The sequence below is a fragment of the Podarcis muralis genome, chromosome 12 (genome assembly GCF_964188315.1).
Source record: "Podarcis muralis chromosome 12, rPodMur119.hap1.1, whole genome shotgun sequence".
NCBI lineage: Eukaryota > Metazoa > Chordata > Lepidosauria > Squamata > Lacertidae > Podarcis > Podarcis muralis.
In genome coordinates this window covers 60015639-60038238 of record NC_135666.1, presented here as the reverse complement: position 1 = coordinate 60038238, position 22600 = coordinate 60015639, and the positions used below count along the sequence as shown (strand labels likewise).

At 44.4% G+C, this 22600-nt stretch overlaps 1 protein-coding gene across 5 annotated transcripts in view; it reads right to left on the bottom strand.

Annotated features, from left to right (window-relative positions):
- HECW1 (HECT, C2 and WW domain containing E3 ubiquitin protein ligase 1) overlaps window positions 1–22600 on the bottom strand; it is a 200355-nt gene that overhangs the window by 55924 nt on the left and 121831 nt on the right. For 4 of the 5 annotated variants that reach the window (XM_028749807.2, XM_028749810.2, XM_028749808.2 and 1 more), the window contains 5 exons: window positions 16649–16791; window positions 15904–16004; window positions 12558–13922; window positions 7697–7798; window positions 2024–2174 (listed from right to left, as the gene is read on the bottom strand). In XM_028749807.2, coding sequence (XP_028605640.2) covers window positions 2024–2174; window positions 7697–7798; window positions 12558–13922; window positions 15904–16004; window positions 16649–16791 — 1862 coding nt within the window. The remainder of the gene's footprint in view (window positions 1–2023; window positions 2175–7696; window positions 7799–12557; window positions 13923–15903; window positions 16005–16648; window positions 16792–22600) is intronic. The other variant, XM_028749812.2, reaches the window with a different exon arrangement.

Here is a 22600-nt window from a genome sequence, read left to right as displayed (position 1 = left end):
CCAGGATGCTTAATAACAACTGCTGCCAATAATCAGCCAATCTTTCCTCTCCAACAGGGGAGCCCCAATCATATTTCTTATTTCCTTTAAGTTCCTGTATTCCAAATACTTTAGGGGCCCCCTCCTTCATCTTTAACATCTTTTGCAGGTTTGTAATCCATGTACTCCAAGAGTCTTTTTCCTTGCACTCCACCATTGTAGACTTTTTGTTGATATTTCCCATCTGTACTTTCTCCTCCAATTCTTGAGATGTCACTTCTATTTCAGCTGCAGATTCCTTTCCTGTGAAGTCTTTAATGCATTCAGCAGAGTTGCTTATTCCAGAAGTCAAGGTCGTTAATTGTTTATTCATGGTCAAGCTCTGCTCTTGCAATATTCCCACGAGAAAAAACATCCTGTCTATCTGTGCCTGTAAATTTCCATCTGCAGCCATTGTAATACCTTAGGAATCCCCCTAGAGGGATTCTAGTTATTTTGTAGACTTTTTCCAACAGTCCAAATCTTTTTTGTTACTTTCTTTCAAATTTCCAACGACTTTGTTTCAATTTATAACACTTTTGGCCCAGAGAGATATTAGATAACAAACTTTTAACTGAAACTGTCCCTTTGACAGCTCTTTTGACAGCTGTCAAACTCCTTATTCCTCTTCAGCAGGCTCAAGCGCGGGACTCCCCCTGGTCCAGGGGGGGGGGATTTCATCAAGAATTTCCAAAGTTCCACTCTCACTCTCCAGCACAACACGTCTTTTAACAAATCAAGGAAGTTAATTTCTTTTATGTTAGACAAAATAACCTCTCCTCCTTAGTTCTCCGTTCCTTGCTTAGAATTGTCTGTAAGTAAGGGGGGTGCGGACTTCCTTTTAGCACACCCCCCGGTCGTCTCAAATTCACAGGAAAAGATTCTTAAAGCCCAATTCCATTCTACTCACGGGTTATTCTTTTTCAGTCCAAATTTCGAGGAAGGAAGTCAGCGCTCTCCAGTCATGGCTCGCGGCTTCGCTCAACTGAGGTAGCGATCGACTCTCAGCGCCACGCCACCCTCCGTACCCTCTCCGCAGCCTTTAAAAAGGCTCTTCGTGGGTCGGGGGGGCGCTTAAGGCGCCCACCGAGTCTTCAGTCCGCAGGCTTCAGCGCCTGCGGTTTCTAAGGGTCCCCGCGTCGCCGGCGCGGCAAGACCCGTCCTCAGTTGAGCCGATTCCCTCCGCAGCTCGGAGGGAATCCGCCATTTCCCGATCGCGCCAACCCGGAAGTCGATTTTCATTTATTTCACCCCACTTTATTAAGATGCAAAAACATAATATAAAACAAAAACAACAAAGAAATTAACAAACTACTGCACAGACACCCACCAATACAAAACTTACAGGCGGTAACATAACATAATGTAACATTATATAATAATAATAATAATAATAATAATAATAATAATAATAATAATAATAATAATATCTCCCCTTCACTCGAAGATCCCAGGGCAGGTTACATTAAAATACAATATAAAATACAATTTAAAACAACTTACAATCACAAAAATAAGCTGGTATTGATTGCATTTATGCTGTGTATTGTCCAGTGATTTTGAGCAGAAATAGGGAAACAAAAGGACTGTGATATTAGGACATTGGGAAAATTATATTAGCTGTTTCAGAAGGGAAGCTTAACAATGCTTGGTTTTCTTGGGGGGGGGCAGCACTCTGTGTATGTTGTCATAGTAACTCTGCCCACCTTGAGAGAACATCTTTTAGTGTGTCTCCCTTTATACAATTTTCAAATCTTTTGGAAACTGCAATCTGCCTCCAATCTGGTAAGCACCTTTTATGATGCTCCCAGCCTGCAATTATATACCCACTTACCTTGAATTAAGCTCCACTGAAGTCAGTGGGGCATAGTTTCGAGCAGACATGTATAGGATTGCACTTGCAGTCTCTTGTCTGCATATTGTGCCAGATCCTATAGGCATGGGAAATGAAGGCAAATAGGATGGTTTTCAGCTAGAACTTTTTTAGAAATTTGGTCTAACTCACCGCCGATTGAGTTGCTCCATTTGTTGGATTGACCCTGATCTGCGTATTCCATCAAGAGTAGCTGCTGCAGTCGGACGCTGCCAAGTTGTAGTTCGATTCACATGATCCACATAGAATACCCGACCATGGCTATCTATCCGAGCTTCCCAGTCTTGCATTAAACGTTTTTTTAGGAAATTGGAAAAAGACAGAAAATGAGGTCATTTGTGGACATCCAGAAATCTAGATTATTAGGGGAATCCAGATATATAAACATTCCTGCCCAAAATGTATAGTATTATGCAAACATATTTACCAAAAAGAAAACAGCAACAACTGCTGCACAGGGTTCTGATCAAAGGACATTCCTAAATTAAATACAAGATTTAAAAAGTGACCAACAACTTGTAAAACACACTGTTTAAGAACATCAGCATAGGAGCATTCTAATGCTTAACAGCAAAGGAATCCAGAAGCAAAGGAAACACCCCCCTGGCCAAAAAGTGGGGGCAATACGGTGCCCAAGTCACATTTGGATTCTGTGGACTTCCTGAACTGCACTAGCTCTGCCAGCTAAAGTACAGGCAAAAATGGATCCAGCACGGGTTCAAATTCCAAGTCCATGAGGTGCCCAGGTTTTTGGTGGAGGGAAGTTGAACTGGATGGTGTATCCCAACACTGCAGAGTGGGGCTCTTACCTAATGCACATTTTGTAGTTGTACTTCTTGAGCTTCCTAATCAGTCTTCAGTCTTAAAGCTGTAAGCCAATGGTGCTTGTCCCTTCCACTGAAATTAATGGTTCTTATACACATGAGATTTGTGCTTTGGATCTCCTGCCCATAGAGAAGTCTTTCTGGATCAGGGCCAGTATCTCAAAATCACATGCATTTATTAAAAGGGATTTTTAAAAGGGTTTAGGACCCTGATGGGGGCTAGAAAATCTATGGAATTGTGCTTTATCCCATGAGAGTGATCCCTAAAAAGTAAAGGGTATATTTTACACATAACTGTGGGCATGCGTAGAAGGAGCTGAAAAGTAGACGTATGCTTTGCTGGACAAAAAGCCACACTATGGAATGTTTGGACTCCAAATCAACAACCTTAAATTACTTTACATAGCAAACAAACATGCAGTGTTTGGGACACCATTTCCTGCCCAGGTTATATTTGAATTACTATGGCTAGTAAGCCTGCCACAATGTGCAATAATGCAATGAATCATGTAGAAAGCACTCACAAATCACATACAATGGTTAATGCCCACTTGAAAGCCCAGAGCTAGAGGTTTGCCAGTTTACTTGGATAGCACCATAGTGGCATGACAAGCAGTGGGGAAGGATTGCAAATACTAGACATTATGGTGAACATTGAAGATCTGTCCAACAGTGCAGATGGACAACGTATTGCAAAGAAGACAGACAGTTGTGAAAGAAGGTCTCTGAGTTAGGGCCATTTCATGTTTAACATAGAGTTTGTGTGTAGAAAAAACATAGCATATGAAACAGCCCAGCCAGTGAAACACCTGAAGTTGGAGCTTGCTGACATACAAGTGCTAAAAAGGAGAATATGGTTGGGACCTGCCAAGATGATGGGGACACAGTGGCAGAAAGTGGCAACAATCCAGTTATGCATCACTTCTAGCAGATTGTATGCATGTCTTCTCAGAAGTTTGTCCCAAAGAGCCGGGCATGATTCTGAAGTAGGTGTATTTAGGACTGCAGCTATTCAGTCACATCCTATGCATACTCCACTATGTACAATGGTTCATGTTCCCTATAAGTGTGTGTTTAGGATTACAGCTTAAATCTCACTGACAGCAATAAGATTATTTGTTTCAACAGCACTGAATTTTAACTGGAATGGAGTCAGTGGTTATGTCAGGCTACTTTGTTTTGAAAGGTACACATAAGTTCTTGCCTCTCAGGTCCCAGAAAAGCTGTTGTGAATATTCTGTGGTCCTTTGAATTCTCCCAAGTGGTCATACCCTAGACCTTTCAGGAAGATTTCATCTAATTCTAACCATCACTCCTTGGCTTTCACTGGAAAAATACTTTAAGACAAGCACATCTTTCTCCATCAAGTCAAGCATACGATAATCCATGTTTACACCTTCAGATATAAAATAGATTCTCCCTGCTTAAGGGTGAGTTACTCAGGAAACAATAAAGGCATATTACAAATGCCAGAAAAATGAAAAATCTTTAGATCTGGCTGCAGTGTGTAGTTAAAAAAATGTGCTTTAAAAATTCATGCCGCTGAGAATTATCGTCCCTATGTGGCTTTCAAATCAAATGGAAAACTGAATAATTCAATTCCGGCAGCAACTATTCAGTTGGCATGGCACATGAAAGACAAACATGTTCAGGGACATAGAATATATAGCTACTAAAGATTCAGTGATACAAATGGATATATTAGTTAAGACCTTTGTTTATACTTCTATGCTTGGGATTTCGTATCAATTAATCTCCACAATAAACACTGCCAATAAACCTATCAGTAAAATATTAGATGAAAATGTAGACGGGTGAATTAAAGGGTCCCTAGGACCGAAAATAACTGGAATCCATAGAATCTTCATAGATTTAGGTACAGAGTCCACATAAGCATTCTTCCTAAACAACAGTAGGCCATCTGGCTGTAATCTGAAATCTAATTTGCCTTCACTTGCAAAGTGGTTGGAAAAGATTTTGGAGGAGAGACATATTTGCCTAATATATGAACTTCTCTTATTTCCTTCTTCTGTCTTAATCTACAGCAGACTTCAGCTAAGGCTCCAGGCAACTGAAGGCTTCCTTTGGCTTGACTGCATCAACAAAGTAAGAATCAAATCCAGTGATGAAGTTTAGGGAACATCCACAGCCCAGTGGAGGAAGGTCACCAAAAACAAAGTAACTGGATTAAAAACAAAAACATAAAGCTTTCTTTGCAAACTTTACCTAGTTTCTGAACACACTGGGCACTTTCTATAACCAAGCAGTAATATCTTAGACCTGAAAGACTACAATAGTATTATGTGTTACAGGTCAGAGTATGCCATCTACTGGACATTTTTGTTAATGCAAGATGCTAGGTACTCCTCATGAAGAATAGGCATATTAAAAGTGGTGAAAAATGCATAAACCCAGAAGGACAAAACAGAAATATTCAAGTTCTGCTCCAGAAATGTCACTGCCACTCCAGGAATTTCACCCCACTAACATGCTATCTGTTAATGAATACTATCCAGTCTGTACAGCCCAAGGATGTACAGGATCCTAGGAAATGTGAGAGCTACCACACATTTCATAGAATCATAGAATTGGAAGAGACCACAAGGGCCATGGAGTCCAACCCCCTGCCAAGCAGGAAACACCATCAGAGCACTCCTGACATATGGTTGTCAAGCCTCTGCTTAAAGACCTCCAAAGAAGGAGACTCCACCACACTCCTTGGCACACACCACACATTTAAGGAGGCCGTTATAAGACCTCTATTGAAAAAGCCCTCCCACAATCTCAATATCCCATTTTTGGGATCCCATATCAGCTCCAGGGGTTTCTGGAGGACACTGGTTATCTAGATCCACTTCAATCTTGTTTCAGACCTGGTTATAGGACAGACGGCTTTGGTCGCCTTGGTGGATTTCTTGATAACTGGATGGAGGAGTGTGTCCCTGTTGGTTCTGCTGGACCTCTCAGTGACTTTCAGTAGCATCGACCATGGTATCCTTCTGGGCCAATGGTATCCTGCTGGGAAGGGACTTGGAGGCACTGTTTTACAAGGGCTCTGTTCCTTCCTGAGGGGCTTCTGCCAGATTGTTGACTGGGGCTGCTATAGGGAGCATCCATAACAGTTACCAGGCTACATAACAGCTCCCCTGGCTAACCATCTGTTTCTGGGCACAATTCAAAGTGCTGGTTGTGACCTGTATGACCCTCTATGGCTGAGATCCAAGCGATCTGACAGACTACCTGTATATTCCCTCAAATGAAATTGCCAAGGTTTTGAGATCTTCAGACCTTCTGTCTGTCAAATAATGTTATTTTAAAAATTAAGGGAACATTCTCACTTTACCTTTGATATCTATGCTACTAATATGCTACAGCTTTAATTTTAGAGAAAATGTGCTAATTTAAAAAATATCTGTACTATAAAATAACAGTTGCAACTATATGGTACAGGTAAGTAAAAATGTATCAGTTTTAGACCCCTAAGTAGTTTTAGACCCTACCCCTTTTGCCTTTACATTATTCCATCCTTATTTCAGACATCATGATATATTGCAGTTTAGCTTGTGATATATCACAATGCTGAAAACCAGAAATTACACAGCCCTATTCAGTGTGACATTAATTATCTCCAGATATTTGCCCTCATCTTTTTTCTTTTTAAACAGCTGAAGATTTATTAAACACATCAAGGCCACAATCTGCCTTCCTGCAAAAACCTAGCTGAAATGAACAGTAGCTCTGATTCAATTCTGCAAGGCATGATTGTGAGAACTTTCCAGAAAGTTTTGCATCAAGTGCAGGATACACTGATGGAGTGAAGGCAAAGTATTTAAGATGAAATTATAGAGTTTTTAAAGATAATTTTTATGGTGTGAGCTCCACTTCCTTCCACCTTCAGAGGAGAGAGGTATACCCTATCGAATCATCTGCTATATTGGCCATCCTGTCCTTGTAAAAAACAGTAAGCCAGCAACTTACATGGGTGTTACATTCTGGGGATCATGCATAAAGCCAAAACCGGTAAAGCGACCCCTGACCGTTAAGTCCAGTTGCGGATGACTCTGGGGTTGTGGCGCTCATCTCGCTTTACTGGCCGAGGGAGCCGGCGTACAGCTTCCGGGTCATGTGGCCAGCATGACTAAGCCGCTTCTGGCGAACCAGAGCAGCGCACGTAGTCCAAGCCTACTGGGTTCAATGGCAAGTGGGATTGCTAAAGTTATTTTCCCTGCAACCCTGCCTCCTTTCCGCCCCTTTTTATTTATTTAGTTTTGATGCACTTTTAAAGCTGAATGCACACAAGTTAAATGTGTGTAAGTTGCAGGCTTACTGTAATCAAATGCCTGCTTAAAAAACAAACAAAACCTTGGGCGCTTTATAGAAACCAGCCCAATTTGTACTCCACCTCATTGATGGAGTCTGGGGGTCACTCTGCTGAAAACCTTGCCTCTTGCTAATGTAAGGCCTGCAACGATGGCTGGACTTGATCACCTGAGCACAACTAGTCTGTGGACTTCTGCAGAAAAAACCGTCCTTCAGATGGGTCGGCCCCGTCAGGTGAAGGACATTATGGATCAAAACCAAAACCTTGAATTGAGCCTGGAAGTACATGGTAGGCAGTCCAATTAGTACAATACTGGCTGGATATGCTTATGTTTCCATTGCCTACTAGGGGACAGGAAGCAGCAGTTTGCACCAGCTGCTCAGTTACCTATTTGAACTGCCTACCTCTTTCAGTTCACAAAGCTGTTGGCTCTGACCTGGCTTCTCAGTTTCAGCAACTTCAATTGCTTAAAGCGAAATTTTAAACAAATCTGGAGGTTCATTCCTCATACGTAATTCTGAAGGAATCAAAAGAGTTTCAGAATGACAGGTGAACTTTCTTCAGAGTTTTTTACACACCGCCTAGTTATAAGTACCCTTCAGATAAACAGGAAAACTTGAGTTGAAAAAAGTAGTATATTTTTAAGAAACTAAAGCTTACTTGGCGGAAGAGGTTCATCAATGGCTGGGTAGTGATGTTGGTCAGACCTCATGGAGGGAAGCTGGTTGATTGGCTGAGAATTATGGAGTAAAGGGCAATCACCTATGGATAAGACAGTCAAGATGTTCATGTTCATTCATGGATGCCACACAGTGGTTACAAATGCACTGCTATAAACACAAATGACTGGAAGAACTTCAGATAAGGGCTAACAGCAATCTGGTGTATTAGCTGCCTCAAGCCCTCTTTAAAATAATGTGCAAGGCAAAGAACTATTGAAATATGAAGTCAAAAGGAAGATTTTGTGAGTCACTGCATAGTAAGGATTGATGACTTACAATGTAAACCCAACTAAGGACTGATGGGTTTGGTTCAGTCCCTGACCTCTCCAGCTATAAATTAAATAAGAGGAGAGAGATAGAGATGATAGATAGATAGATAGATAGATAGATAGATAGATAGATAGAGAAGAAAGCGAGAGAAGGATAAGCGAATAAGAGGGACTGAGCTGAGACAAAGATAGCCAAAAGGAACATAGGGGGACCTGAGATAAGATAGAGAAGAGATGAAGTGTAGAGCCCAAAGCAAAATGGAAGTATTTTCTGAATACTAACATTCAGTGCAGGTATTCTTGCCTCCATAATCTGAGCAAACTGTCACTCATAAAGTTCTGCTATCACTAGAGTCTCTTTGAGATGCTGCAACCATCTTGTAGTAATATACCATTCTTATTTTGAGAACTTAAAACACATAACCAAGTTCTTATTGGATTCAAGGGTTCAGTGAACATTTTTCAAACCCCACAGAATCAACAGTTTTATCCCATTGCTTGTCATTTACCCTTATTCTATTATGTTTTAGAACAGGGGTACATAATAATAATAAAAAACTTAGGGTGGTTGTAATGTCATCATCCCATTTTTAACCAAAATGAAACACTTGATTACTGGCTTGGACATTTTTTAATGTCAGAATCTTTCCAACTACAGGACTGAGATTATTGGGGGGTGGGGTGCGCAGAAAATAAGGTTATACTTCTTAAAACCATAATTTATCAGCCATCTAACTGATGTTAGAGAAACTAAACAGCAATCCAAACCTTGGCTGGGAAGCAGCAGGGCCGAGTGCCGTGATGGGGCAACTGCTGCATCCCAAACCCTCACACTGGCCAGGGCAGAAGATGGTGGGGAAGGTTAATTTACTTTGTGCTGTGCCGCCCAGGAGTTGGCGGGAACCCCAGGAACTCGGAGGGATGGCACTGCTGAGGATCCAGCAGGTCAATGGCTGCCTGTGCTCTATCCTCACAGTCCATTTTGGGAGCTAATGCTGGCAAGTGCTGGATGGAACAGCACCAGCGGTAGTGTTCCCATTCACCACACTTTCCGCAGCTGCAACAAGGCTCTCCATGGTGGCAGAGCCCACACTGCTGCCCCCAGCCCCAGTGGCATAGCGTGGGTTGTCAGCACCCGGGGCAAGGCAAGTAATTTGCGCCCCCTAACCCGTGGATTTGCGCCCCTAACCCGTGGATTTGCGCCCCCTAACCTGTGGATTTGTCCTAACCCCAGATGTTGCGCCCGGTGTGGCCGGCCCCCCCTGCACCCCCCACGCTACGCCACTGCCCAGCCCCCTCCAGCAGCACAGACCAAGAAAGGGTTTGCATTACTCTCCAAATAATTTTAGGTGGCTTTTAGGACTGCAGCCAAAACAAAATGGAAAATTCAAATGACCCTAGTTTGAATAAGTAAAATGTACACACTTAATTCCATGTAAAAACAATTTTAAGCTTGAATTTGACAAAATATTTGGTTTCGGTTTCCTAATAAAAATCAGTTTGAATACACTGTCCAGAAAAAAATTGAGCCAGATTTAAGAAAAACAACCCTCCACAATTTTATATATAGTTCTCTGATCTTCAGTGGTATCACAACCACAAAAAGAAATGTCCCAAGCAAAAGCCATTGATGAATCTATATAAGTCACACTTGTTTACATGCTGGGAAAATTTGGTATTTTCAAGCTTACTGCAAGTTCCTAGAGAACTAATACCTTTACTCAAGTTTACTTCTAGGTCACCAAAATCAGGCTTCTTTTCTGCTGCTCTTTTACTTACCACCTTACTTCCATCTAACTAAAGGTATCTAATCATATTAGGCTGGATTTTAATTTTACTGCTTTGATGGCCAGTGTCAAGGGTCAGCATCATCATATTGGTGGTGTGCCACAATGGTGTGGTCCACTGCCTGTCCTTGTAGTCTCCTGGCCCTGCTCTTCATCCTCCCTGTTCACCTGCCCTTTCAAGTAAGTGAGCCATGAATAATCAAGGAGGAAGGTGTCCACTGTGGGCTGAGCGCAGAATGGGGGAGAAAGGCACACTTAAGAGAATCTTGGTGCAAGTTTCTAAGTTGGCCTGGGAGCCACTGTGATAATGTAAGAATTCCCAAGCCTTGTAGGAGGAGTTGTGCTACAAGCTCCTTCCTGTCCTAGGATTAACCTTCAGAAAATTGGGCTGATGATGGTGTGGGCCCAAGATGTTTTGGCGCCTAAGGCAAACTACAAAATGGCAACCCCCCCCCCCCACCAGAGAAGAAGAGAGTGAAGATCTACATTGGGAACAATGGGGGAAATCAAATCAACCTTGCCCAACAGTTGAACTGGGAATCAAAAGTCATTGTGGGGGAAAGCCCCCCCCCCCACTTTGAATCAAGCTGGGTGGGTGTGGAGCCCAGAAGACCCCAGAGGGCAGCCCCTGCAATTTCCTCCATGGGGTGGGAGGAGACCAGCTGTGCTTCCTATTCACCAAGAGGCTGCTGTAGAGGGGTGGCTACTGAGAAGGCAGGAGATTCAAGGCCTCCAAGGAGCATGCCACAGCCATTGCTGCCACCATGGAGATGCATTCCTTGGAGGCCCTGTGGATCATGGCCCTGTGTGGGGAGTAGCCACACAATGGTTTCAGAGCAAATCCATAAACACATTTTATGCTACACAAGCAGCCCCACACTTTCCTGGGTACGCATTCCTGGGGAGAAAACATGGTGAACGAATCACCTGATCTGGTTGTGCTGGCACATAAGGGAATAGGAATTGACTTGCTAGTTCACGATTCTCTTCCAGCAATAACCAGCCACATGCAGTTGGTGGCAGCCAGCTTCTCTACAGCATCTAACTGTTACTACAATCACAGGAGTTGTGACTGTCCATCTCTGGGATTACCTGGCTCACATAATGTGATCATCAACAGAGCTTGTGTGGCTCAGAAATGCCTTGTGTGACTCATGCTCTACACCAAACTTTCCCAAACTTTTCATGTTGGTTACAAACGTTTTAGACGTGCATCATTTCGCGACACAGTAATTCAGTTTTACTAGCAAACCAGAGGTTAAACTAACCCCTTTCCAGCCCTGTGGGGAGCGCAGGGAGCGTTCGGGTGACACACCTACACACTGCAGCTGACACACTAACATGTCGTGACACACAGTTTGGAAAGCTCTGCTTTACACGGTATATGAAAACCTGTAGAGCAGGTGACCCTCCAGATGATTTGGGACTACAATTCCCATCATCCCTGAGCACTGGTCCTGTTAGCTAGAGATGATGGGAGTTGTAGTTCCAAAACATCTGGAGGGCATGCTGTAGAGATTATCCACCATGTTCTTTTTTCAACTAACCAAAAGCAAAGACTGCAATCTATGCTAATTTTTTACTATTTTGAAAATGTGTGCCCTGCCTCCCCCCCAACAAAAGCAAAGTCAAGACAGCAAACAAAATTTACAAAATATCAAAAAAGCTCAGTGCACAAGTACAATGCAAATCAAGTTGCTTTGAATGCCTAAATCAAATGAAATTTGAGGTTATTTTTGCTTCTGCAATGGGGACAGAAGGAAAGGGGTGGTTGAAAGGTGAAGCATAAGCATGCCATTTTCATCTAACTGTGGAGATTAGCATTTCATCACAATGATATGGCATAGGCTTGATTCACCACAAGAAGCCCTTTTTACACTGCTCCCCACGATTTATATGTTTTGCCAAGAAGTCACATGACTGGTAGGGTCTGAAAATACTTCAAATACAAAGAGAGATTTAGATGTTGGCACACAAAGTCCTACTGAGCGAGATCCTCACATGTTGCACACTGCAGCAGCTTAATACACCAGATGAGGATGCAGCCCTCCCCATGCACTAACTCTCTCCACACACACACACACACACACACACACACGCACCCCTGAGGTGAAATGAAATATTTTTTATATAAACCAGGAAAAAGCCCCACTGAAAAAAGGAGTGCTATGAAAGGACTACTGATTCTGAACTAGACATGTTTTTAAATCTCCTGGTGGTCTAGGCAATGAAGCAACCAGAAATCCTCCCACCACCTCCCTCCCTGGTCTTGTACTCCCCACACAGCTCTTACTTTCTGTAGGGAGTAGGGCTGCAGGTGTGTCACGTAACAGTGAGGGAGCAGAGATGGACCTCACGACCAAGGAGGGAAGTGGTGAGAAGAGGCACAGCTGCCCTGTCTCCCACAGAACCAGGTGATTTAAAGTTATGTGTTTGGTGTCCAGGTTGCAAAGCGGCAATCCTAAATTTCCCTACAGTGACATCCACAACATATAGGTTAAGTGTGTAGGAACTCATTTATGCATGTGACCAAGAGAATCACACACAGCCGACGCATCGTTTGTGCCTACCACCAGTGTCACATCAAAAATAAACTGACCGTGTAAGAACACTTAATTCCTGTTTCTTTCCCCGCAAGCAGGGTGTTAAGTACTGCCCAACAAAACTGACCAGACCTTGGTCATTAGTTATCTCTCATAATGCCTGATATAGATAATCAACGTATTGCTCCTCCAAGTCTAACCTTCTCTTCTGTTGCTTGGGCCTGCTACTGGAGACTCTACGCTTTCTGCTGTTCTTGGCAGATTCACTCCACGAGCTACCAGTTCCTCAGGCCAATGGGCAGAGCCATCCCCCTGCTCCCTGTCAAGCTCAGGGCTTTGCACCGAGTCTGGCACTGACTCAAAAGCACTGTTCTCCTCTTCCTCATCATCCTGTGAAGAAAAAACTGTGCTCTCAGAAATCTTTGCACTGTCAACAGAAGAGAATCGGGTATGGCTTGAGAACCGGTTGGTGCTGTCCTGGCCAGAGGTGCTGTAGCAGGAAGTGCTGTAGCAGGAAGTGCTGTAGCAGGAAGTGCTGTAGCAAGACGGGCTGTAGCAGGAAGTGTCGCACATTTCACACTCAGCATCACCATTAGGCCTAGGACTCAGTTCACTCTCACTTTCCGTTCTGGGCCCTTCACCATCCAGCTGCTGTTCATTTAAGTCAGCTAGGTGCTCCATGGAGGCCTCTTCCTCTCTGTTTCCGTGGGGAGCTTCTGCTAACACTGTTTCAGTCTCGCTGGCCACGTCTTTCTCTGACACTTCCCTGACCGTCAGCTCTTCATCATTCTCTACCACACTGCCTTGTTCCTCTTCCCCTTCTCCATCATCACTGCTCATCTGGGCTGAAGGCAAGCTGTGGAGGAGATTGTGTATTCTTATGTAGTGTGTACGTGGGGTCTCAGGCTCTCCACAGGCAGACGCTATCACTGTCTCAAGTTCTGACACAGGCAAGGAGCAAGGCCTGTTCTTCCTTTTCGCTGTGGGTCTCATCTGCAGCTTGTTCTTCTCCTTTTCCTCATCATTGTCTTCTTCTTCCTCCTGGGCTGAAGCGCCTTCATCATCCTGACTCTTCTCTAGATCCTTGAGAGCTTGCATATCCCCACTCACCTCATCAATTGATAAGGCTTCTATGCTGGCAAAGATGTCGTTGTCTCCCTGCGTAACAGAATTGACTTTATTGTTTTCCCTAACTTCAGATTCAGGGGGTGTGCATGCCAACAGAGCCAGTTGCTCAGTGAGGTCCATAGCACTCAGGGAAGGCATCATTTCCCCTGGGATGGATTCCAAGGGATCAGCCGTGTCTGCTGGCACTGCATCAGCCTCCCCGTTTCCTGCTAGCTCTTCTTTTAGGAAGCTGTTCAGGGTGAGCTCCCCAGCACCAGAGCTATCAACATTGATGTAGATCACAGGGTATCCATTTAGCTTCTCTGGAACTGCACTTTCTGAGCTCACTGTGCTGGTGCACGGAGGCTCACCAAGGATATCCTCTGCTGAGATATTCATGGTGCTTTCCTGGAAATCAGCTGACTCAGGATCTGCAGTAATAGAGACCTCTTCATCATCTGTTGGGAACATGAAGGAAAGGTGTTACTTAAGCCAGCAAAGCCATTTGCTGAATCATGTGCATAGGTATCACATTGGCTTGTGCTATTGTAACCTAAACAGAAATAGGTAAGAGCCGCTGTCAGATGCTTTTCAACTGAGGCATGCTCCGGAATAAAGGCCACATCACATATATCATTAACAGCAGGGTGGTTAAACTCCCCCGCACCCTAAAATTAAAAACAAACTTTTACATTTTAGATCATTATTTAAAATATAAATCATAATATATTTTTAACAGCCTAGCTTTAATGCTACAATGTTTTAAGATACTAAAGCAAAGCATATACTTCACATCTTTTAAAACTGAATACACTATATAGTATCAAACATAACTTAGCTAAAATCCTATGCACACTTCTGGCTACAAATGCTTAGGATTGTATTGTAAGTTAATGAGCACTTTTCACCATAAAAAATAATCCATGGCTAAAACAGCTACCTTTAAGGTTAGCAGTGGAATCCCATGCATGTTTACTCAGAAGTAAGTCCAGCTGAGCTCAGTGAGTCTTACTTCTAAGTAAATATGGAATTGCCATTGAAGTATTGTAAAACTTGGGACAATAATTCCTATACAGGCAGCTCCTGTTTCATGTGTGTTCAAAGAATGTGTGACCATGAATGTACATAACACCGCAATCTGGAAGTGGCCAGAAAAGAGGGCAGAATGGTGGCAGAGCGCAGTGGGCTTTACATGCACTCCACAGACACGCGTGGGGGTAAGAACCACAACCCCCGCGCAAAACAGTTGTTGCCTGTACCATATTTATTGAGGCAAGAATGGTCCATCTTTCTGGTTTTGCATGCAAGAAAAGTAAACAAGAAACAGAAGACAATTTATCTGTTTGTTTTATGCATGAGGTTAACTTCTTGTTACTATCCTTTTGCAGATTCACACAGGCATAAGCATATGCTGTGTGATGCACAATTTCTAAAAATTAAAATGTCCTACGGTATATTATTAAAGTATATTCTCCTATGTGGGTTTAATGGCTCCATTTACTTCTAAGCCAATGTTTGAAATGATTATGTCAAGCAACTACTATGCCCTTTTGTTTAGGAAATATCTAAAATGCAAAAGGTTAAGACGACTAGGAATGCCCCCCCTACCATCTTTTCCTCATCCTCACACCATGTAAGGGGCTCTCCCCAGTCAAAGGGATGTACATGGCAGGTAGTTATTGTCAATCCTGACACTTAACAGTAGTTTCCACAGCTCCAAATACCCAGTTATTCTCAGGTCTGTGTTCTATGGAGCAGTTGCAACAAGAGGAGGCTATGCCCCCCCCAGCTTGTATCTTCCTCCAACAGGCTGTGTTCATGTAGCTAGAGACTACGCCTGTGTGGAAGCTGCCTCTGCTCTTTCTTCTTCAATCCCCTCCTGGTTCTGGGAGACAGTGGTGCAGGCGAGGGTGGGGAAGCACCTGGACCTTCACTTGCCTGACCTGCCTCTTCCTCTTCTTCTTCTTCCGATCCATCCTGTGCTCCACCCTCCAGCTCTGAAGCTTCCCTTGCCTCTGACTCTTGCCTCCTGGCTAGTACAGGTTCCCACAAATCACTGCTCCTGTTTCTTGAGTCCAACTCCTGTCCCCGGTGCACACTTGTCAGCATCCTGCCAGTCCCTGACACACCAGAAGCTTATTTCAACCAAAGTTAGCTACCACAAACCAGGCTCAAGCCATGGTTTCAGATCATGGTTTGTTAACTTCTGCTTAGAACAAACCACAGTTCCCTGAGCTATGAATAATGAGGAACTGTGGTTTGTTCTAAGTGAAGGCAGAAGCTTTCTCTCTTCTTCTTTTGTGTATGAATGGGAAGAAAGAGAGGTGAGCCTATCATGGTTCCTTCCCAATCATCTGAACAATGGTTTAAGTAACTTTCTAATCTAGGCATATGTTAAGTCAAGCAATACAGAAAGCAACACAGAAAGTGGAAGAATACCTGGGTGGATTGAAGAAGTTATCTCAAATCGAAACTGTAGCTGGCCACTGACATGGTCTGTTGGCAGCCTTCGTCCCAAAGTGTAGCTGACAACCCTGTCACTGTAAGAAAACAAGGCCATGCATACAAGAATTTTATTACTACAGCACTTTCATTCACTACAATTAACTTGATTTATTTATTTATTTATTTATTTATTTATTTATTTATTTATTTATTACATGTATTATTTATGGATCTAACTTATTCATGTTCATTAATTTCAATGGGTTTACTCTAAGTAAAACCTAGCTCAATACCTCCCCACTCCCCACCCACGGCTGTTATTGAAAGAACAAAAACAGGTACTTTAAATGGTTACATGCACCTTAAGTAAAGTCTGCTTTGGCCCCAGGCTATGTATTTTTGTGCTTTTATACTGTAAACCCCCTTGGATGAAGGGCAGCATATAAATTTAATAAATCATCATCATCATCATCATCATCATCAACAACAACAAAATTTTCAGCATTATATATTCTATTTTTTAAGAAAAATACATCACAAACCAGACAATAAATGGACATTAATATAGTCAAGTCAAATCTTTATTGCAGCCATAGGCCAGCCTAAGGTAAAAGCACCTGCATACATAAGTAGAGCAACTGCTTTCCAAAAGCAAAAATGGCACAATGTTTTTTATGACATAAAGCAATAGTTGCTCTCCTTTTCATCCACACTTAAAGAGCTGTGCTCAGAGGGTTACCCAATGGCATGTTTCTCCAGGAGCCGTTGCACTGGCATGGAAAGCTTCCCCAAGAAGCGCTTAATGATCGGTCGACTCTTTGCAAACTTGTCCTTCACCTCTATTTCCAGGACATCAGTGGGCAGGGAGACAAAGCTGAAGAGCTACAAAAAACACAAGAAACGGTAGACAGCTTAGAGGTGGGCTCTGCTGGTTCTGACCCAACTATCCCTGGGGCACATATATCTAGTTATCTATATCCAGCCATCTAATAAATCCCAGGAGAAACTATGAAAACAGACCACACCATCCAATTGAACATTTCCCAAAAGTCTGAAAAGCAGAGGCTTGAGGTCAGTGCCTCACACAAAGTGTTTCAGTTTTGTGTTTCACAGAGCGTTTCAGATTTGCATCCTTGTTGTGGAAACAAGCTGTAGTTCATAAAGTTCCAATTAAGGCCAGATCATATTTGTGTTGCCCACATACAAGTGCCCCAGGAATGATCAGGAACTGTTTTAGGCAGCCCACAACCCACATGGTGCTACCTCTGAGAAAAGCCAGAACTCAGTGGCAACACTTGGCATGTAAAAGGAACCAAGTTTAATTCTGGAATCTGCAGGCAAGGCTGAGAGAGATCCACAACTGGAACCCTGAAGGTGGTATTGAGTTAGGCTGAGTTGGCTTCCTACCATTTGTGACACCTTGTACTTCTGTATGGGGCTGGTTATGTAAACCATGGAGGCAAGATGCCGAATCACAGCAGCCATGTGGAGGTGCCAGTTGGAAGAATACAGTACTCACCAGCATAGAGTACCAGTGTGTCAAAGAGTGAGCCGGCAGTAAACCATACTCTCCCAGGTTAGATTTAACTCTCTTTTTTGAGCAAAAACACCATCTCCACAGACTCGGTTGACTGTCAAGCCTAATGAAAACAGCAGCTCATTCTTGGTGGTCTTATTCCATGAAAGTCAGTTGCTGAGACTGAAAGGCCCCACCTCCCCACAGCCTTCTATGTCCCCTCTTCTCCAGGGCTTTCCCCAAGCAATCAGAATCTGCATCTGCATGCAGCCTGTTGCTGCTCCACCTGTTTCTTGCCTCTTCTGGTTCCAAGAGACAAGAAGGGAGGGGAGCTTGTCGTAGCAGAAATGGGAGACACCTGCCTGACTCACCTGTGTCTCTTGGCCTCTCTCCTCCCACCCTCCTGCTTCAGCTTCTGCCTGATTCTGGATATCTCTCAGCCACAGACTCTCCCAGCTTCCAACGCCTCCTCTTCCCAGCCTTCTCCCTCTGACTACGCATTGTTGTCCCACCACCACTCCCAGCGCTCTGGGCCTTCTTCCCTTGGTGGTTTCCCAGCTGGTTCCTCCCACCATTCCTCCGCATCCAACTGGTCCCTAACACAGTGCCTCTTGTTTTGCTGTCCATGCAGTCATACTCTCAAGGATATCGATTAATGCTCCCAACATTAATTACATAAGCATGATGGAGCAACCATCTGATGTATTTTCTAATTAACACTGGCCTATCAACTGGACAAAGACTGTGGTAGGAGACTAAAAACCTTACAGGCATTGGGAACTGAGAAGCAACACCTTTTGGGGGGGGGGGAGTGTTAGAAATCCAGTCCATTGAGTGTACCATGTTCAGGTACACCACATCTAGCGGGTGGAGGTGTCATCAGCTTCTTCAATATTCCTTAGCAGGGGGCTTAGCCCCCCAATATTGAGGGGGCAGAGGAGGCTGAATCACTGAGCCGAGCACAGTGCAGCATCAAAGGAAAGCTCCTCCTGAGCACGAGAGGAGGAGCCACGGTCACTGAAGCTGGGCAAGGCCTCTTCCCAATAATGTGCCTCCTCCTGATGCTGTGTCCCACACATGTGACATCCCTGGCGTGCATCACACGTGTGCATGATACTACACTGTCCCTCCAATTTTTGGCCCAAGGTGGCACCTCTGGCCATGTTGGTCATTTCAAAATAAAAATAAAAAGCCTAAACCATTAGTTACTTTGAAAATTCAGGTCCATTTATTAAATTCATTGGAAAAACTGACTCCATGTGTAACAGCATAGCAAATTCAATCCAAGAAAAGTCTGAGGCTCAGTTTCTTTTCCTGCTTGCAGCATCAGCCCCTCATCCTGACCACATCCAAATCCATTGCCCTTTGCCCTTTAAGAAAGGATTGTATAGCTTGCTGGTAAACACACATTTCCCAAATACAAGTTTGCCTCATGGCATGACCACAGCCTGTGCAGGAGAGAATAATGAGAAGGAACAGAGGTCCTCAGCCTTTCACGCACCTGCCTTCTCTCACCTACAAATACCCCTGACAGCCATTCTACCCCCATCCATCCCATGCCAGGTTTCTTCCAACGAGGGAGCCAGATCTGTATTAAAATGTAAAGGACAGACCTGGTGGCTGCAGGAAAGACGAAGCATCTCTCACTCACTAATAATGCTCTGAAAATGTCCTGCCTGCCCCATATTACCAGGGACCCTATTTTGTTGCATCCTAATTAGCTCAGAAATCCAGTCCTTTGATTCCAACCAGAGCAGCTAATGCATCTCTAGGTTTTGGGGCTCTCATTCACTTTTCTGCTGCAATCAGCTAATGTAAATAGCTAGTTAACGCCACATGCTAAAATACACCTTGCTTCTTTTGTTTGCCTATTATTTGGCAATTCAGATCAAATATCCAGTTTTTCTCCTTGTAGCAGTTAGGCTGCGTATCCATGATTTTTTTTTTTTATAAAAAAAACCAATTAAGAATTATATGGTACCCTCGAGCGCACAGAGGTATGTTGCGATGAATAATTCATACTAAGAGCTTGCTGTGTGCTTGTGTGTGCATGATTATGGGGGGGGGGGGCTGACTTCATGAAGCTAGCATTAGATTATAATTCTTCCATTTCCTTGCTTGTGCCTTTTCAATTATTCAGGTTGCAGCATCCTTTTAATTTGGATCTCAGCTCCTTAAACTAATCATCCTAAGTGATTGATGTTTGAAAGGGCTGGTTCTAAACTTTGCATGCATGAATGGTAGGATGTGAACACGTACACATCAATATCCTAGCACAGGAATGACCAAGATGTCTTTTTAGGGGCCATCCTATTCTCCAGACAGTAGTCTAGCAGTGTTTCCCAACCTTTTTTGGGCAAAGGCACACTTGTTTCATGAAAAAAATCTCGAGGCACACCACCATTACAGCCCCGTGACGTCAGCGCGCAGCGTCACGCCGGGAGGGACGCACGAAAGTGTAAGATTCAATTTTTTCCCCTCCCCCTTGCCTTCCTTCTGTGCCAACCGCCAAAAAGCCAAGAATCGCAGGACCGCCGGCGGAGGGGGGGAGGGCGAGCGGAGGCAGCGGCGAGCCCCGTTCCTCCCCATCCGCCCCATTCCGTGCAAGGAGCGCGAACAGGTGTGAGAAGGGGGTCAAACCTGCGGGTCGGCGCCGGGGAACCTCCAAGCTTTGGGGGTGGGGGGGAGGAGGCAGCAAAGCGAGGCAGGAAGGAGAGCGCGGCTTGGCGAAGTACTCGGCGGCGAAGGCCAGCAGGTCCGGCGGCCGGTGCCGCAGCACCTCCACCGTGTAGCCCTGCAGCAGCTCAGTCAGACCCGGCGGGATCTCGATGCTCATCTTTTAGCCGAGGCGCGCGGGAGACTCAACGGACGGGCCCGGGAGAGAGAGAGAGAGAGACACACGACGGAGAGAGAGCGGGAGTCCCTGCTCGCCGTCGCCACCGCTACAACTACTGTGGCGGTTGGTCGTGGTCGTCGCCGCCGCCGCCCACCTCTATCTATCTCTCCACCTCAGCTTTCTACGCGGGCCTCGAGCCGGAGGTGGGGGGTGGCCGCCGCCGCTTTCTCCGCCTCCACGTCCTGCCTCCTCCTCCTCGAGCCCTCCGTCAGCCCTGAGGGAACCGCCGCGCTTGCGCCGCCGCTCTCTGACACGCGAGAAAGAGAAAGGAACGGAGCGGCGGGGTAGTCGGGGGAAGGAGGGGCCGGAATGGAAGTGCGAGGCGAGCTGCGCATGCCCAGCAGGAAGCGGCGGAGAACGCCACAGAGAGAGAGAGAGAAGCAAGGGAGGGCGGGGAGTGGGCGGGAACACGCTTCATGCGTCACAATAACGGACAAGAGGCGCTCGAGGGATAGATTAGGACCTAATTTGACTTTTACAAAAAAAAAAAAATCTTTCGAATTTTCCCCACGGCACACCAGGCAACATCTCGCGGCACACTAGTGTGCCGCGGAACAGTGGTTGGGAAACACTGGTCTAGAGAACAGAAGTATACAGCTCAAAAACTACTGGTGAAATCACTTCACAAATGATCAGGATTTATGCTAAATATGTTGAGATATAACCTTAAAGGCCTCACAGTTATGTCGCATATACACTCAAGTACAGCCAGGGCAATGGAGACAAAACTAAAAGAGAGATGTAACATTAAATTGTGTGGGATATTCAAGAAGAGCCTTGCTGACTCAGACTAAAGCAACAGGCTGTGCACACACCACACATTTAAAGCACGTAATCTCTGCATCCCAAAGAATAGTTGTTCAACCCAATTCCTGCCCCCCCCCCGCCTCTGACTCCAGACGGCCCACAGCCTCTTCCTGCTCCCTAAACCCTGTTTGCCTCTTCAGCTTCTGACACCATCACCAAGTGTGCTCCCTCTTCACCCTCTTTGTTGTCCCCCTCCCCCTCCCCTGGCTCCGAGCCTCCTTCTCTTGGGGTTTCCCAGCTAGTGCCTGCCACCCTCTTCGGCACCCAGCCAGTCCTGACTAGAGTTTTAAAAATATTTTAAATTTAATTGTGAGCAACACTATCTGTTCCCCATTCCTTTCAGGACATTCTATTTCCATTTTTAGACACTTTCTACAGTCCCAGTTTAAGAAATCCAATAACAAAATCAAATTTTTTATTGTGATTTCACTTAAAAAATTTTTTCCCAGAGCTCAGAGATGTTAGTGGTGTTTCTGAAAGTTACTCATTGTTTCTGAGTGTTTGTTGAATGATGGGGGAGGAGGTAAAAGAGATGCCCAAGATGAAGCGAAGTGCGCGAGTTCTGCTCCCTGTTTATCCCAGCTGATTTCAGGAATGAAGAAATCACTCTGTTCTTATTTCTGGGGAGTTAATGGAAACATGATGAGCAGAGGAAAATGGGGGACTTGTAACTGTTCAGCTTGCTGTCCTTACCTGACCTGGCCTACTTTCAATACTACAGCAATACAACACTCATGTCACTTTCAGTTTTCTTAGAAGAGATGTCAAATGCCTTTGCATGCAGGTGTGTGCTCACGGTGAGAGAAAAGCTAAGAGTGAAAGAAAAAGATGGGGGGGGGGATACTTGGTTTGCTGTCCAAGATGCTTGTGCTGGGAGCTAAATCTAGCTTGAGTGGTCTATTTATAGACACAGCACTTGCTAATAAAAGAAACAACTGACTCTTGATCTCCTGCTCAATATTGTTGTGACTGATGTAAATTTACCTGCAAGTGCAGCATGGAAAATACAGAATTTAGGGGATGCTCATCAAATTCGCAGATGACACCAAATTGTGAGGGGTAGCTAATGCTGCAGAAGACAGAATCAGAATTAAAAATGACCTTGGACAATTTGAAAACTGGGTCCAAGCTAACAAAATGAATTTCAGTAGGGACAAATGTAAGGTTCTGCACTTAGGCAGGAAGAACCAGCTGCACAGATATAAGATGGAGGACACCTGGCTTACTAACAATACATCTGAAAAGGATCTTGGAGGTCTTAGTTGACCACAAGCTTAACATGAGTCAACAGTGTGATGCAGCAGCAAAAAAGGCTAATGCAATTCTAGGCTGCATCAACGGAAGTATAGTCTCCCAATCATGGGAAGTAATAGTATTGCTCTATTTTGCCTTGGTTAGACCCTACCTATAATACTGTGTCCACTCCTGGGTGACACAATTTAAGAAGGATGTTGACAAGCTGGAACATGTGC